This window comes from Camelus bactrianus, chromosome 35, assembly GCF_048773025.1.
Source record: "Camelus bactrianus isolate YW-2024 breed Bactrian camel chromosome 35, ASM4877302v1, whole genome shotgun sequence".
NCBI classification, from domain to species: domain Eukaryota; kingdom Metazoa; phylum Chordata; class Mammalia; order Artiodactyla; family Camelidae; genus Camelus; species Camelus bactrianus.
The window spans coordinates 23753605-23769796 of NC_133573.1; the positions used below are offsets into that span (position 1 = coordinate 23753605).

General features: G+C 43.0%; 1 protein-coding gene across 1 annotated transcript in view; it reads left to right on the forward strand.

Annotated features, from left to right (window-relative positions):
* The first annotated feature begins 3473 nt into the window (after window positions 1-3473).
* DHTKD1 (dehydrogenase E1 and transketolase domain containing 1) overlaps window positions 3474-16192 on the forward strand; it is a 40130-nt gene continuing 27411 nt past the window's right edge. The window contains exons 1-4 of the mRNA XM_010953712.3: window positions 3474-3763; window positions 12776-12931; window positions 14292-14503; window positions 15289-15483. Coding sequence (XP_010952014.2) covers window positions 3607-3763; window positions 12776-12931; window positions 14292-14503; window positions 15289-15483 — 720 coding nt within the window. The 5' untranslated portion in view covers window positions 3474-3606. The remainder of the gene's footprint in view (window positions 3764-12775; window positions 12932-14291; window positions 14504-15288; window positions 15484-16192) is intronic.

A 16192-nucleotide genomic window follows, 5' to 3' on the forward strand; every position in this document is an offset into this window, starting at 1 on the left:
CTAAGAGTTAAAGGAACCTGCCTAAGGCTTACGTAGTGAAGGGGATCAGAACACACTGCCCCGAAATATGCCACTTTGGCATATTAATTATTTCAAGCTGAAGGCAATTGAGAAATTGCCCTCTCCTTTTATACCTAAAAGCAGGGCATAAATTTCCCTTTGTAAAGATGACACAGAACTCCATTTGTTAAGATGACCTAAATATCCCAATTTGGACGTTTGTGAAAGCACAGCACATGGACATTTCTGGCTAAAGAAAACGGAAAGATTAAGCCATGTTAAGACATTCAGACTTTATCCAAAGAAGAACAGAGAGCCATGAAAGGGTTTCAGGCAATAGTGGTATAAATCAGATATTAATTTAAAAAAATAACAGTGAGGAAGAAGTAGGAGTGTCCAAGGAAAGACCCAGGACAAGCAGGCCGTTTAGGAAGCTGCTGTGGAGCTCCTGGAGAGAGGGGCTGCTGGCCAGGACTAGGCAACAAGATGCAGAGTGAAGAGATTTGAGAACTACTTTGGATGTATTTAGGGTCCCAAGATGGGATCTCTATCATCATTATTCCCAGTTGCTGTCTACTTCCTGGAAATTTCCCTGCTGATTTGAATCCATGCATTTGGGCTGCTGCCCCACACCTGTCCTTTCTCAGCATCATCTGCCAGTTTCCTAGTGATTCACTGAAACCTTTAACCCCTGACTAGGAGTCTTCCTCTACTTCGAGTCCCACCATTTCCAAGGAGATATTAATGTCCTCATGGCAACTCGTCTAAAAACCTGTCCTCTGATTTCCTTGACTTTCTCACTTCTGATGATCTTGTCCCCCACGCCACTTTAGCCAACCAGCTTCCTGGTCGTTAAAATTTGCATCACCACTGCAATGATCACTTCAAACATTCTGCTTCCTCTCTGCAACCTTCTTACTAGGCATGCGCCGTACCACTGAGCTACACCCTCCTCCCCACAAAGTCTGTATACTTTAATACTCTTAATACTCTACTCTTGCTTTTTTTCACTTAAAAATATATCTTAGGAATTGCGCCAACTCAGTATACAGTGAGCTGCTTCATTCTTTTTCATGACTGTATAGTAGTCTGTTGTAGGGAAGGAGTATAACTTACTTAGTCCCTTTTTTTAATATTTAGGGTACTCAAAATCTTTTCTGGGTTGTAGACAATACAACAATGAATATTCTTGTACATTCATAATTGTGTGTGACTGTGCATATGAAAATCTATCTTTGGACAAATTGCTAGAGGTGGAGCCACTGGGTTAAATGAAATATGCATTTCTAATTTTGTAAGACAGTGACAGTTTTCCCTTTACAGAGTTTGTACCATTTCACATTCCTCTAGCAGTGTATGAGAGTGTCTGTTTCTCATTCTTTACCAACACAGTGTGCTATCAAGCTTTTTGAAACATTATGAACTTTGCCAATTGACATCAAGGATTCCTATCCAAGGTCCACAGGTCTCAAGAAATTGATACTAATTTCTGCCTTCCACCCAAAGTCTCAGTTTCAAGTGTTGCTCAATCTGTAAGTTCACTTACACTAGAATCCCTACTCCAACTACTCTTTTCCCCGTGGTACATTCAATCCCCTGATCTAATCAACTTTTCAATGTGAATCTCCTTTCTACTTCTTGGCCTAGATTCCATAGCTCAATGTAATGAATTCTCCCTTGCCCCGTTTCTCCATCACACCTGCCAGGCAAAACTCCATCCTCAGTTAAATTCAACTCCTGCCAACTTTGTATCTGCAAAAGAAGCTGAACATCTGGAGAAAAGCTCACAACATTTTTGACTGGTCTGAGTCAAGTTCATAACCACAAGCATCAGTTTACTGTTGGCATCCCTCAAATCTTGACATTTCTGAGTCTGTTCACTTTCCCAGCCCACTATTTCATATCTTTTTTTCCCCCATATCTTTTCACTGTCACTTTCAGCTGTCAATCTTGCTTAATATCACACACACAAAAAAGTAGAAAGGAACTTCCTCATCCTCCCATGATCAAATCTATCTACCTACTTGAATAGATATCCTTTTGCTCTGCCTTTCCTCTTTTTATATTTTATGAAGTGCCTTCCTTCTGTCCAAGTCTAACCTTGTCACGATGCATTACATCTTCTCTGGGATATAAAGGGTCATTGATCCTGTAATTACTTCCTTTTCTCTCTTTTCTCTCTCTCTCTCTCTCTCTCTCTCTCTTTTAGCCTTTTGGGGAGTGATTAGGTTTGTTTGTTTGTTTATTTTGATGGAAGTACTGGGAATTGAACCCAGGACCTTGAGCAGGGTAGGCATGCGCTCTACCACTCAGTTATACCCTCCCCCCATTTTCTTCTCTTCTACTGAGAGCTCTTTTAATCACCCGGTTGTCCCATATCTACCTTTCTACCCTCATCTCTTAATACACACCTAGTTTGCCAGACTCTTGGAATCACTTGCAGTGCCTTACAGCCTCTCTCAGGCTTCTGTGTCCATGCCATCCCCTCTTCTTGCACACTTGCCTAACTCCTCAGCCCTCCAGATTATGTCCTAGTGTGCCTTTCACTTGGAGGTTCCCCTGACACACCTGTCTGTGCTTTCAGGGCACCTGCACATGCCTGGATTACAGCATCTCTCATAATATGTGTTGAGATCAGCTTGCAGCTGGACTGGGAACTGATTAGAAGCAGACATGTCTTATTAATCTCTGTGACCCAGCAGAGGGCTCTGTGCGAATAGTGGTTGAAAAAGTAAAGTGTAAAGATATATTAGGCTCATATGTGTAATGTTCCTAGTATGGAGTGCAGCTGCCCAGGTGACTGGCATGATGGATGACTGAACGGGAAAAAGTCAGACCCCCCTCCCCCACCGCACTGGCAAAGTATAAGATGAGTCGTGGAATAGAAAAGTTTAGGAAACTCAGTCAGAGATAGACCACCTGAGAATCTCAAATATCTCTGCACTGCTGCCAATTTCTCCTCACTACTATTGTATCGCTTTCCTACAGTCTCCTTCTGCCCCATTTTATTTCTCCCGCAGTGTTTCTTACAAAAACAAATGGAGGGGGGTATTGGTTTTCTGCTTCCTTCTATATGACCTTTTCTTCTCGCATCTCTTGGACTCAGTCCCAGCCACTTTTCATGCACCCCGTCGCTAATTTTTCCTTTCTGTTGGAGACGACATCGTGTGTGCAGGCAGGGGTTGTGGAAGGGGTGATCTTCCAGGGGAGGGTTGGTGGCTGATCACTCCTGGCGGGAGACTGCAGCATATACAGATATATCAAGGTTTGTACCAGAAAGCCGGTAACGCTCGGCTCACCGCTCCCCACTTGTCCAAACCCTGGGATACCCTCAGCCTCTAGGACCGCGAGTGTCCCGCGGGACTCCGGGGGCGTGGCTTTGCCCTGAGGGCCGCTGACCTGGATTGGCTCAGAGGCACGAGACTGGCCAATCAGAAGTGGGGACGTTGTCTAGGAAGCGGGGCTTCCCCTCGGCTCCCTCCTCCCACCTCGCCTCCCACGCGTTGGGTTCGGAACAGTCAGGTGGCGCCGGAGCAACCCTCGCTCCTCCCAGAGGCTGCGGCCCCTCGAGCTCCTGCGGGTCTCTGGGCCCGGGGCCAGGGGGACATGGCTTTGGCCACTGTGGCAGCAGCAAAACTGGTCCTCCGCCGGGCGCCTCCGCTCCTCCTCCAGCGTGGCTACCAGACGGAGAGGGGTGTCTACGGCTACCGGCCGAGGAAACCCGAGAGCCAGGAGCCCCAGGGCGGCTTGGCGCGCCCCCCAGGTGGGGGATGGGGCCCGGGCTGTGGGCGTGGTGGGCTGGGGAGTCAGGAGGCCTTCTTGCGGGGCTTGCGGGGGTGGTGCTTTTGCGGGGGCGCGGCTTCTGGGGGCTTCAGTGTACGTGCAGGTGGTTGGTGGAGAAGAGGGGGCCCAGGGAGACAGGTGTGCGTATTGTCACTGTCGTGGTCACGCCCTGTCCATAACTGTTTTGTGAATTCTTGTCTTTTCCATTCCTTTGTTGTAAAACGTGTGGAAACTTAGCTCTTCGCGGAGGCGGGGCTGCGGGAAAAGAAAAGTTCTAAGTTGTGCGAACTCCTGGAGTTTACCCAAGGACTCATTTCCAGGCCGTCTCCAAGGCTGGTGTCAGCGGGGATGTGTGGGGATCACGACTGTACCGCTAGGGTGAAGAGGGCAATTAGTTAGCATGGTATTTATTATACATTGATCTCCTCTGTCTAGCCTCTTAACTTTAATTTCAGAGTTAAGAACTTTGCTGAATTTAGAATCATGTTGCTGGTGATTTTATTGCATTAGGAGACACGAGTATCAGTTTTTGAAACCTCTGTTGCATTGTCATGTGCAAAAGACTAATTTTGAGTATTTGGTTTATGCTCCTAAATTATTGTACCTTTATGCATCCTCACAGAATAGATGATAAATACAGATTGATTATTAGAGGAAGGTCATTTGGCATTTGCTCCAGTTATTGGATAACAATTAAGATCCCCTTCACCGTCTAAGCACCTGACCTTTGAATGGTACATCACGCACTGGAACCTCAATATGTTGCTCTTGATCTCAAGACATTTAGAATAAAACTGATTTCTCTTTCTCGAGTGCTCCAGGTTTCTTTAGGGACAGCATTTTTGCCAACTAGATTTTGTATTCCTTGAGAGTAAGACTATCAGTATCTTATTTCACTTTGCAGATTTAGTGTCTAGAATTTTACATGTCAGTTGTCCTCAAACTGAAGTGTGCATTCAGATCACATTGAATGATGTTTAAAATGCTAGCTCCCAGGTCGTCCTCTCCCTCTCCTCCCAGGTTCTCCTTCAGTGGCCCAAGATGAAGTTGAAGCCCAGGTGATTCTCTAGCAAGAGGTCCCTGGTCAGACATCATTATTGTCATAAGGGATTAGGGCAGGTGCACAGGGTGTGTTTGACAGTCTCTTCTTCATTTAACATTATATTAGTGGGTGCTCAGTGCAATTATTCTGCTCTTATTTGAGGTTTCCCCTCACAACTGGGTCTCTGATTCTTGTTAACAGCCTTGTAGCTGAGAATTAAGCTTTAGCTTGATGGCACTGGTGGTTCTCTGCAAGACTATATCCAAATCATCCAGGGAGTTTTGGGCTGGTATGGTTTGAAAAATATCTCTGGAGTTGATTTTATTCATATATGATCTTCTCTCTTCCCTCATCACTAAATTGTGCCCCCCAACCCTCCCCTAGTAATGAACTTGCTCTGTTGTGAGGTGCTTGGTGAAATTTTAAAGTTCAGTACTGAGTTAGAACTGCAGGCTAAGGGTAGAGTCTTGTGTTCTACTGGAAGGAGAGAGTAAAATCAGTATCAGGAAATAGTTGTTGCACAGTTACAGGATCTGACTTAAGGAATTTTTTCCTTTTTTTTTTTTTTAAAGTCTTCTGTTTCTTTTGGGGGGGGGTGTAATTAGGCTTATTTATTGATTTTTTAGAGGAGGTACTGGGGATTGAACCCAGGACCTTGTGCATGTTAAGCATGCGCTCTACCACTTGAACTATTCCCTCCCCCTATATTTTTAATACTTTGAATAAAACTGAAAGGTGAATGGGCCATTTTGTAACTTTCTTCAACATTACCATTCCATGTAGATCTGTGACAGTTCTTTCTGTTTCAGAACTTATCACATTATTTTGTAAAAACTCTTCTTCTATAGATACTTACCTCCTAGTAGTCTGTTGGGGGTGGGAGGAATGGGGAAGGAGATTGCATACATCACGTCCAGTAGTGTTAGACTATGTCTATACGTACCCTCAAGGGAGATTGGAAAGCATAGCATGGATTCAGGGTGACCATATTCCAGCTAAAGATTATTTTGAGAGAGAAGACTAAAATAAATGTTAGAAAATAACTAGTAATCACACACTTTACCCCTGTGGCCATTCAGATTTCCTTAGGTTTTCTTCCCATACATGGAATGTATTCACCTCCACTCTCCTCCATTCAATGTCTGAGTCCAGCTCAAAGTCCATTATCTCTGGAGAATGTGCAGTCCTCTCCATCAAGTCGGGCTGTGGCTCCCAGAGTCCGGAATTTAATGAGCTGCGTCCACCCCTATATACACATTCAATGTACAAAGGAAACTTGCATCCACCAAAGGAAAGAATGAGGAGTCTCTAGCAGCCACTGGTTCAAACCAGTTAACAAATCCTGTTGAGGAGAACTGGTAAAGCTCCTTGATGTGGCTGAATGCTAAGTTCACTAGATTGTTTGGCCCCTCAACTCTGCCCCCGTCCATTCGCCTGATTTTGCCTTATGGGTTCTTCTTTAACTGTTATCTTCTGTGGGATCTCTTGTGAGGGCACTGGGGATCGTGCCCTCCTTGGGGGTGGCACATCTTCCATGCTTTATTTTGATAAAGTTAGGAGCCTGAGAGTTACTGTTGGTGGTCATCAATTACAGATTTTTTGTTATCTGGCCAGAGTTGGGATTTCTTTAGCAGTTCAGTTTTTTAACTAAACTTCGTAGGTCTGCAGTCTTTCTACTTCTAGTCATTCCATGAGCAAGTTGCCCACAGTCAAAGAGCTCGTCTAGGGATCCATCCTAGAGCGCTATTTGGCAAGATGTTTCAGGAACCTTGGTTCATAGTCTCTGATACAGTAATTCTCAACTTCTAGGAAATATTTCAGAATGTCAGAAATATCTTTGCATAAAGATATGCACCTTGGCATTGTGTTTAATTGAGAAAATTTAGAGCCTCAGATATCCAACAATAAAGGAAGTGTTAATAAAATTATGTCTAAATTACATGCATGGGGAATTTTACTGATAAGGATATTTCTATGATAAAAGACTAAATAAATGTGTGATTTCAAATTTCAAAAAAAAAAAAAAAGAGAGAGAGAGAAAGAGAGCTCATCTAGACCTAGTTTGTTTTTAAGCCTGAAAACTCCAGTCTTTTATTTACTGCTTCTGTGCTCCACCCGTTTGGCTCCCTAAATTTAATATGCGCTAGTGGGAAGGCAACACCCTTTGTGTGATCTTGAAGGCTGAGCTGGCTTTCATGTCTAACAGAGAATGCTTCCTAGAAGGTGGTTGAAAGAAGGTTTCATCTCTTCTCCTATCTCCTGCTAAGACAGCCTCTTCAGAACCACCTTTACTACCTGCTTCTGCTCTTCCAGCCTTGCCAGGGTCCGCCTTCCAGGCACTGAGGCCATAGGTGGAGACTACTTCCCATTAACAGAGTGAATTTCTTTTCCCTCTTTCACTTCTTGCTGATTAGCTAGACCTCACCTTTCTCCTGAGACTTCCCTGAAAATGACAAGAAACAATGAACCCAGACTACCGAGCGACAGACTCTGTAGGCAACGTAGCCTGCCTGTCAGGATATCACAGGTGACAGTTTTACCAAATGTTTTGTCAGATAACGTAACTCTGCTCGTCAGCTTTCTAGTCTGAAATATCTGGGTCCTTGGCACCCACCGCCTGACTGCTAAACCAGTGTCAGATACAGTTTAGATTCTGTTACGGCAGCAACCCACCTGCGGTACCAAATTCCATGTTAGATAGGATCAGTTCAGGGGCGGTGCCGGAGACCTGGAATAACAATGACTTGAATAAAGTAAGTAAAAGTCTGAGCTAGGATGACAGCTCTGCTCTGCAAAGTCATAGGGGTTCAGACATCCTTCTAGGTTGTTCTCTCACCATCCTGTGGGTGTTGCTTTCAGCTCTGGTCCAGGATGGTTTACCACTAGAGCCACATACTGGCCAGCAAGGAGGAGGAAAGGGCGAAGGGAAGAGAATGCTGTTCTTTTAAGGGCAAGACCCAAAAATTGCAACGTCACTCCTACTACCTTCTGACTGGCCAGAATATAGTCACATGGTCACCCTGGCTACTTGGAAGGTTGCAAAATGTATCTTTATTCTGGGTGGCCACACACTCAGCTATCTGTTAACACCAAACGGAAGGGAAATAGATAACCAGTCTCTGCTATAGATGGATTGTAAAAATCTGAGGCCAGCAGTCCACCTTCAACTTTTTCATCTCAAACTTTCTATCAAATTATGATTGCTCTGTTTCTTAAAGCCTTGCTTTCTTTGTATTGTCGCTAACTGGAATCTTAGTCCGGGCCTTTAATTCTGCTCTACTCCAAAAAAAAAAAAAAAAAAAGCTTAATTGAAGGGTTCTTAACCTGCGTCCATGGACCCCTATGAGGTTTCAAGGGGTCTGTGTACTCTGCACAACTCTGTGTGTGTGTGTGTCTGTTTCTAGGCAAAGGGCCCATTGCTTTCATTACAGTCTCAAAGAGATGCGTTACTTCAAAGAGGTAAACCTGCTAGCCCAGCTGGTATTACTTAATTTATAACCTAGTTCCCTGCCAGCTTAGTCCAGTCCTTCTAGAACATTGGTTTAACTGAGTCACTTTCTTACTCAGGTCTCTACTTTGCCCCTCTAAATAAAGCCCAGTTTATTGGGCTTGCTACTCCATCCCCTTCGTGTTTCTTGACCCATTCTGCCTCCAACATAAATTCCCCCACTTTCCAAAGCTGTTCTTCTTCATTCTGTGCCTTTCCACTTTTTACCCATTTTCTGCAGCCCAGCTCCATTTCCATCTCCTCCCTGATGTCCTTCCAGACAACTTCAAGCTGTCCTAATCTGAACTCCCTTACCTCTCATCCTGAGACCAACCCCTTGGACGCTGTTGAACTTTTTCTAAATGGGTGCGGTTTCGTGCGGGAACCATCTTCTCATTTACATTGCAGGATTCTGCCTTGTCAGGCCCTTGTCTTAGGTCCCTTTCAGCTCTACACTTAACTGAATACTTATTAAATGATTTATTCTCACTAAGAAATGGAAGTAGGGGTCTGTATATGCAATTTACTTGCGACAGTTAGTACTGACTTTTGCAAGTACAACCATAACACCAAGAATTAAGAAAGGAAGCCCTTCACATATAGGGTGATATCCTACATGACTATGTCCTAGAATGAGTAAGAACTTCTTTTTTGCTGATATAGGCCATTAAGGTTCACTGGGGTCTTCCTTAAATTCTGTGTAAGTGTGTAGTTATGGTCAGTTCCATTAGCGGCCGTAGGCTGATGAGGCCTTAGTCTTTTTCATGATGCCTGCCAGCTGTCCTAAAAGGTACCATCTTGAGGGGGAGGGTGTAGCTCAGGTGGTAAAGTGCATGCTTAGCATGCATGAGGTCCTGGGTTCAATCCCCAGTACCTCCATTAAATAAATAAATAAATAAATAAATAAATAAATAAATAAATAAACCTAATTACCTCCCCCCTAGACAAACAAACATAAACCAAAAACTAAAAGGTACCATCTTGGTTGAGAGGAATGACTGAGTTAGTGGGATGATCACGTACATAGCTTTTTAGTATTGGCACAGTAAATCAAAGGACGAACATTTCTGAAAATAGACACATGGCATCCTTCCACATCAAAGGTGACACAGGGAAGTCGGGGGAGGTATGGTCAGAGTAACGGTGCCTTTCACCTCTTTGCCCTTCATCAGTCTTCTTTCTTCATTTGTTTATCTTGGCCAAAATCAAGGCCTGCAACTACCTCATTTACTAGGATTTTCACTGCAGTAAGTCTTTTTAGAGATACTGAATTTGTTCTCAGTAACTTTTTGGATGGCAGTGGTTTTCACCAGTTAAAATTTGGCCTGTGATGAATATCCTTTGGAGCTGGCTATTTGCAACAGCTTGTACTTTAACCTCTGTAAACTTCAACTTCCAAGTAAACTTGAATGTATTTATCAACAATCCTAATTTAAAAGGGAGATGGGTTTCCATACAAATTTTAAAATTGTTTGTTCTAGTTCTGTGAAAAATGCCATTGGTATTTTGGTAGAGATTGCGCTGAGTCTGTAGATTGCCTTGGGTAGCATGGTCATTTTGACGGTGTTAATTCTTCCAACCCGACAGCATGGTGTATCTTTCCACCTGCTTGTGTCGTCTTTAATTTCTTTCATCAGTGACATAGTTTTCTGAGTACAGATCTTTTACCTCCTTGGGTAGGTTTATTCCTGGGTCTTTTATTCTTTTTGATGCAATGGCAGATGGGACTGTTTCCTTAATTTCTCTTTCTAATAGCTTGTTGCTAGTGTATGGAAATGCAGCAGTTTAGGACTGGTGATTCATGGGTGTAAATTTCATTTTGAAGGATTTGGGTTATTAAAAAATAGCAGAATTTAGAGCCCCTCAGGAGATGGGAGCCATAAGATTCCAGTGTTTAGCAGTTACTGATCTTGGCAGTGAGCTTTAGTAGTTGAACTGAGGGTGTAGGTATGTTGCATATTAGAAATAATAGGAACCTTTACTGGAGGTTTAGGGAAAACAGTTGGGGAAGATCTTAGAGATTTTTTTTTTAATTGAGATGATTTTTACAAATGTTTCAATGACTTCTAGGATTCTCATCCCTTTTGTTGTAGGCCCTGGACTTCCCTTTTCAACTTTTGTTATGGTATAACGGTAAAACACTGGATTAAAATCAAGCGCACTTGAGCACAAATAGTTCAAATTCCAGCATTTTCATGACCTGGGTCGTCTTTTGCAAGTCACTTAACCTCTTTGGGCCTCAGGTTAATCTTCTACAGATAAGGGCACCCATTTCAGAGTTGTTACAAGGATTAGGTGAGATGATGTGTACGAAAAATCCAGCACAACGTGTGGCAAAAGCTAGTACTCAGTAAATCATCACTAATGTTTATTATCAAATCTGTGACCCTGACTTGTATATCTTGATGGTGATGTAAGAAAGGAATAGGGAAAAACAGAAAGAACCAGGATGAGATTTCTGGTTTTCTGCAGGAAAGAAGTATCTGGTGAAATAAATTTATTTTATAAACATACTGTGCTTAAGATGGGAAGAGAAGAGAAGGGAGGTTTGTTAATTGTGGAACACAATTCCAGAGGTCACAATGGAAGGATCCAGGAGACAGAGAGGAAAAAGATACGGGATTTGGTCTGAATCCTGGGCTTTGAAGAAACCAGAGCAATGAAATGAGGGTCTGAGAGAAAAGAGATTGTCAGGATGGGTGCAGTGTGTGCCCCAAGGTGGGAGGGGAGTAGTCCTCTGTCTGGCTCTTCCAGAATAGTAGGTGACCTGTGTTCTTCGCAGTGAACAGCATCCTTTTGTGCCAACTCCCCTGCCGGTGTTCTAGGAATCATTAAAAGCTGGGCTGTTGATCACTTAGAAATCGAAGCAGTGATCTCTATGAGCTGACGTGGTTCACTAAGAGAATGTTTTCAAAAGAGGGCTATTAGATTGTTTGAGAACGGTGGCAATAACCCTATCTATTTACCATTGGACTTATCCCACTAAGGATGTAGTTTTGTAGATGATACTGGATGTCACTGATGAAATCACCTGGAGAGAAAGTAGACTGAGAAGACCCAGGGCAGACTTGGGGAACACCAATATTTTAGAGATGGACAAAGAGGAGGAGTCTCTGTGCATCCCCCGAAAGTGACTGCGGCTGCGTAGCCAGTGAGTTAGGAGGAAAACCAGGATCTTCAAGGTCAGAGAGCCAAGGGAAGCAAGTGTTTTTAAGGAGGAATGGCCAACAGGGACAATGCTTTAGACATAGTCTCTTTATCTGAATTTTAGCCAGAAATACAGAAGTATCCTGCTTCACAAAACAGCAGCTGAGAATACAAATAAGGTTCAGAATAGAACCTATGACTAACCTGCAGCCTGAAATCGGTTCATTTATGCGGATTGTTTGATTAGTGTGCTGGTTTTTTAGACACAGTGTGAATCCTCCTAACTGCCATATTAGTGCAAACACATCTTTTGTATATTTAATACATCTCTGTTCTTTCCTCTAAGCTTGTGACAAGGGGTACACTTCACGGTAACTGAATAAAAACCCCAGCACATTTGTATGTAGCTCTGAAATCATCGCACGGCAATACATGTTCATAAAATGGTCATTCGATGTTTCAAAATATGCTAACAGTTTTCTTTGGGTTCTGAAAATAAAAACGCAAAATTTTTAATTGTTCAGAAAATGTGTGCCCTTAATAGCAGATTTGCTCATCTACAGAGATTGTGTTTGAACAAGACCACCTTGAGGAGCTGAAGGTTAATTGAGTGTGAGCTTGAAGAATTTTTTCCCCAAATTTTAGAAGGACTTTCATGTGGAAAAGGGAAGAAAAGCAGCTTTGGGCTCAATATTGAATCATCTGAGATAGAACTGAAAGATTCTCCTTTATGTAGAGACTGAGGAATCACCCATTTAAGACTCTACAAATGAGATTTTTTTCATTATGCGGGTAACAAGATCATTTCTAAGGTCTTTCCCTAGTTGATGATTTCATGAGCCTGTGAAATAAATATGTACCTGGGATACTTAAGAAATAAGGAAGGAAATGTAACATTGATTTTGTAATTCAACTTTTCTCTATTTTTTATGTGCGATATTAAAAAAACTCAAATAGTACTTAAGAGGACTATAATTACCCATAACCTCAGCATTTTAACAGTTACCTTCAGTTTGGGGTGTTTCCTTTTAATATTTGTCCATGTGTATAGTTATTTTTTCAAATGTTCACCTATAGTTCTGTTTCCTTCCTATTGTTTTTAAGTGACTTTCACTCTCGAGATAAATTTAAGGAAACATGTGTTTTCCAGAATTCTGTTAGTGTTTAATCCTGAAAACCACTGGCAGATGTGGTGGGTAGGAGCAATGTGTTAAAAATGCCTGAGGCCAAAAAGGCTTCTTTGAGAAACTGATTTTGTGGTTTGTGGGCATTTCCAGAACTGCTTGTATTTGTCTATGTTTTTCCCCCCGAATTAGTTGATCACGGCCTTGCCAGGCTTGTGACGGTATTCTGTGAGCATGGTCATAAAGCTGCCAAAATCAACCCCCTCTTCACTGGCCAAGCCCTGCAGGAGAATGTGCCCGAAATCCAAGCCCTCGTGCAGACCCTGCAGGGACCCTTCAATACCGCAGGTAAAGCCGTTCACAACGTACTGTCCACGTGATGCTTAACTGCCAGCAGAGATGGGGCTCCTTTCTCTGTTCTTTTTTTTCCTTTCTAATTTTATTTAGTTTTTAATTTTTTTTATTTGTTTAGGAGGGAGAGAATTAGGTTTGTTTGTTTAATGCAGGTGTTGGGGATTGAACCCAGGACCTGGTGCACTTTACCACTGAGCTACCACCCTCCCCGCCTTTCTCTGTTCTTGAAGAACCCATATGCCCGCTGGAGCGGAAGCTTCCGAGGGGTGTGAGGAGACACTGAGGGACACATTCGAACACTGTCTGAGAGGAGCAGTGTTGAGCTTCTAGAATGGTTTTCTGATAGGGCCCATTTCCTGTGTTCAGATTGTATACACACATGGCCAACAGGTACCTGAAAGGGCGCTCAGCATCACCTTTTCAGCTCATCGGGGAAATACAGATCAAAACCACAAGGAGCTACCACCTCACACCCATTAGAATGGCTATTGTCAAAAAAAACCCAAAGAAACAAGTGTTGGTGAGGATGTGGAGAAAAGGGAACCCTTGTGCACTGTTGGTTGGAATGTGAGTTGGTATGGCCACAATATGGAGGGTCTTCAAAAAGTTAAAAATAGGGCTACCATAAGGTCCAGCAATTTCATGTCTGGGTGTATATCTAAGTCAGTTAGTTGAAATCAGTATCTTAAAGAGGTATCTGCACTCTTATATTCATTGCAGCTTTGATCACATGAAAGATGTTAACGTTTACCGTAAGAAACCATACATGAGGTCAAGTTAGTGCTGGTTTGTTAAATTCATATCGTAGGTTTAGGCAAATGACTGATTACTGATTTGGTGCTGAGCTAATGACATATTACAACCCTTCCTTTGGCTAAGGTTCAGGAAGGTTTCCTTTTACCTTAGAATGTTGCAGTGTTGTCAATATTAATTCACAGTCAGCCAACTGTTCAGTAATAGGCATTGCTTTATAGATTATATCAATAAAACTTGAACATTTTAGTAGCTAGAAGTTTCAGATAAAGGTAGTGCATATGATTTGTGGTTATAAAGCAGATGAAAGGCAGGTTTCAAATTTTAGTTTGAAATGACTATAGAATCAAAATTTGGCATAAAGCTGGGTGGCTCTGTTTTGGGGAAGAAAGATTTTTATTACCTCTCCTATTTTTACTACGCTGTGGCTTTTGACCTTATTTTTAGTTTTGCCTTTAGAAAAATCTGCATGACCACTGATGATGCCCCCATGTTACTTGGAATGAAATGCTCTGGGTTGAAATAACAATTTTGGCGCATTCTGTAATCAGTCTCACGGTTGATTGTTCTTTAAAACGATCCGTCTGATTCCATTTTGTAGGATTATTGAACATGGGGAAGGAGGAGGCCTCTCTGGAGGAAGTCGTAGCCTATCTCAACCACATCTACTGTGGGCATATTTCCATTGAAACCTCCCAACTTCAGAGCCAGGAGGAGAAAGACTGGTTTGCCAAGCGGTTTGAGGAACTGAAAAAGGAGGCCTTCACCACAGAGGAGCGAAAACACCTGTCGAAACTAATGCTAGAATCTCAGGTACAGAAGGAGCAGCTAATGTCAGTGGAAGAGGGCTGCTCACTTTCTACAAAGACACAGGAATATCGAAGAGAGGGAGTTAGGACGTGAACTGTCTGAATGTGGCCCCACTTACCGCCGCAGTCCCAACACCACAGACGGTGTGACACGCGCCTTATTCTAAGTGGACAAAAGCAGGTCGCCACACACCGGAGCTATTGGTTCTCCTCGGCGTCGGTGCATTTTGTGTATTTGTCTGTTCACTCTGTAGAGGACTGCCAAATCCTTCAGATCTGATTTCTCTTTTTATTATCTGAAGTGATTTAAAAAAAAAAAAAAAGGAAGCTGTCAACATAGATGAAGGGGTTTGGAACTCTGTCAGGGCTGTGATCAGGACTCAGGCATATGAAGATGACAGGCAACCTGTCTCCAGTAATTCGGGTGTTGGCTCATTGGCAGCCCAGATGACAGTGCTGTAGAACCTTACACTAAAACCCAAGTCCCGGGAGGGGCCTGGCCCCTGTTCTAGAAGGAAACGCGTTCTAAGGGGATTCCTGTTGGGGTGAGCTATTCGACCTGTCAGGTTATTTTCTCTGCATCTCTGCTGCTGTTTGGTGTCCTCAACAGGGCTTTCCTGCCAGGCCCTGGGTTACTTCTGTCCGTCCCCAGGGTCTGTAGCAAAGGGACCCTGTTGCAGTTGCTTGAATCAGTGTAGGGTCTTAACCACATACGGAAACGTGCCTGACTCTGACCAGAGCAATCCACTGTCCTCCTGTAACCAAGGCGTCTGACATGATGTTCCACAGGAGTTTGACCACTTTCTGGCCACCAAGTTTGCCACGGTGAAGCGATATGGAGGCGAAGGAGCTGAGAGCATGATGGGCTTTTTCTACGAGCTGTTGAAAATGTCGGCCTTCAGCGGGGTGACCGATGTCATTATTGGGATGCCCCATCGCGGGAGGCTGAACTTACTAACAGGCCTTCTGCAGTTCCCTCCGGAGGTAGGAGACTTCCTGTGTTTCCCACCAGCAATGTACAGTTGACTGTAACAGAGTAAAACTGATGGTAACATTCCTTTTGAAAAAAAACAACTCAGCAGTTGAGCCGTTGGTCCAGGAGACAGCTCAGTCTCTTGATGAAACCTGATGCTGCTGGAGGGCACTGACATTTAGGCTGATGTTCTGCATCTCCAAACAGGGGTTCCTTCTTCTCTCAGGGAGGTTAAAAGTCAGTTTGTTTCCTAAGGATGAAATTTATCCTGAAGAGATAAATTCTGTTTTTCAAAGCATGCTTTCCCTAGTTAATAAACATTGTTCAAACAAACACAAAGATCTGTGTTTTACCTTCCAAAAAGTCATTTTTACCTCCTGCTTATTTCCAGAGTTTATAGTTACTAGATCGTATGAATCTAATAACACACTGTTACCGTAAGAGATCACCCAAGTGAGTGGTTTTAGAGGTAATTGGATCCTGTGTTCCCATTCAGTCCCAACTCAGCTGCTTTGTAAGTTTCAAAAGATTTGAGATTCAAGACTGAAGATTCGATGTCAGGGAACAGTAGAAGGACTTATTGTCTGACAAGGCTGTGTCCATATGCACAGAGAAACCTCACTCTAGTGAGTGTTCTTGGCTGGGAGATTAAAAATAGTTATAAATGTTAAAAGACTTTTCAAAGTTAGATGGAGTGAACAGAGCATATGGAAGAACGTG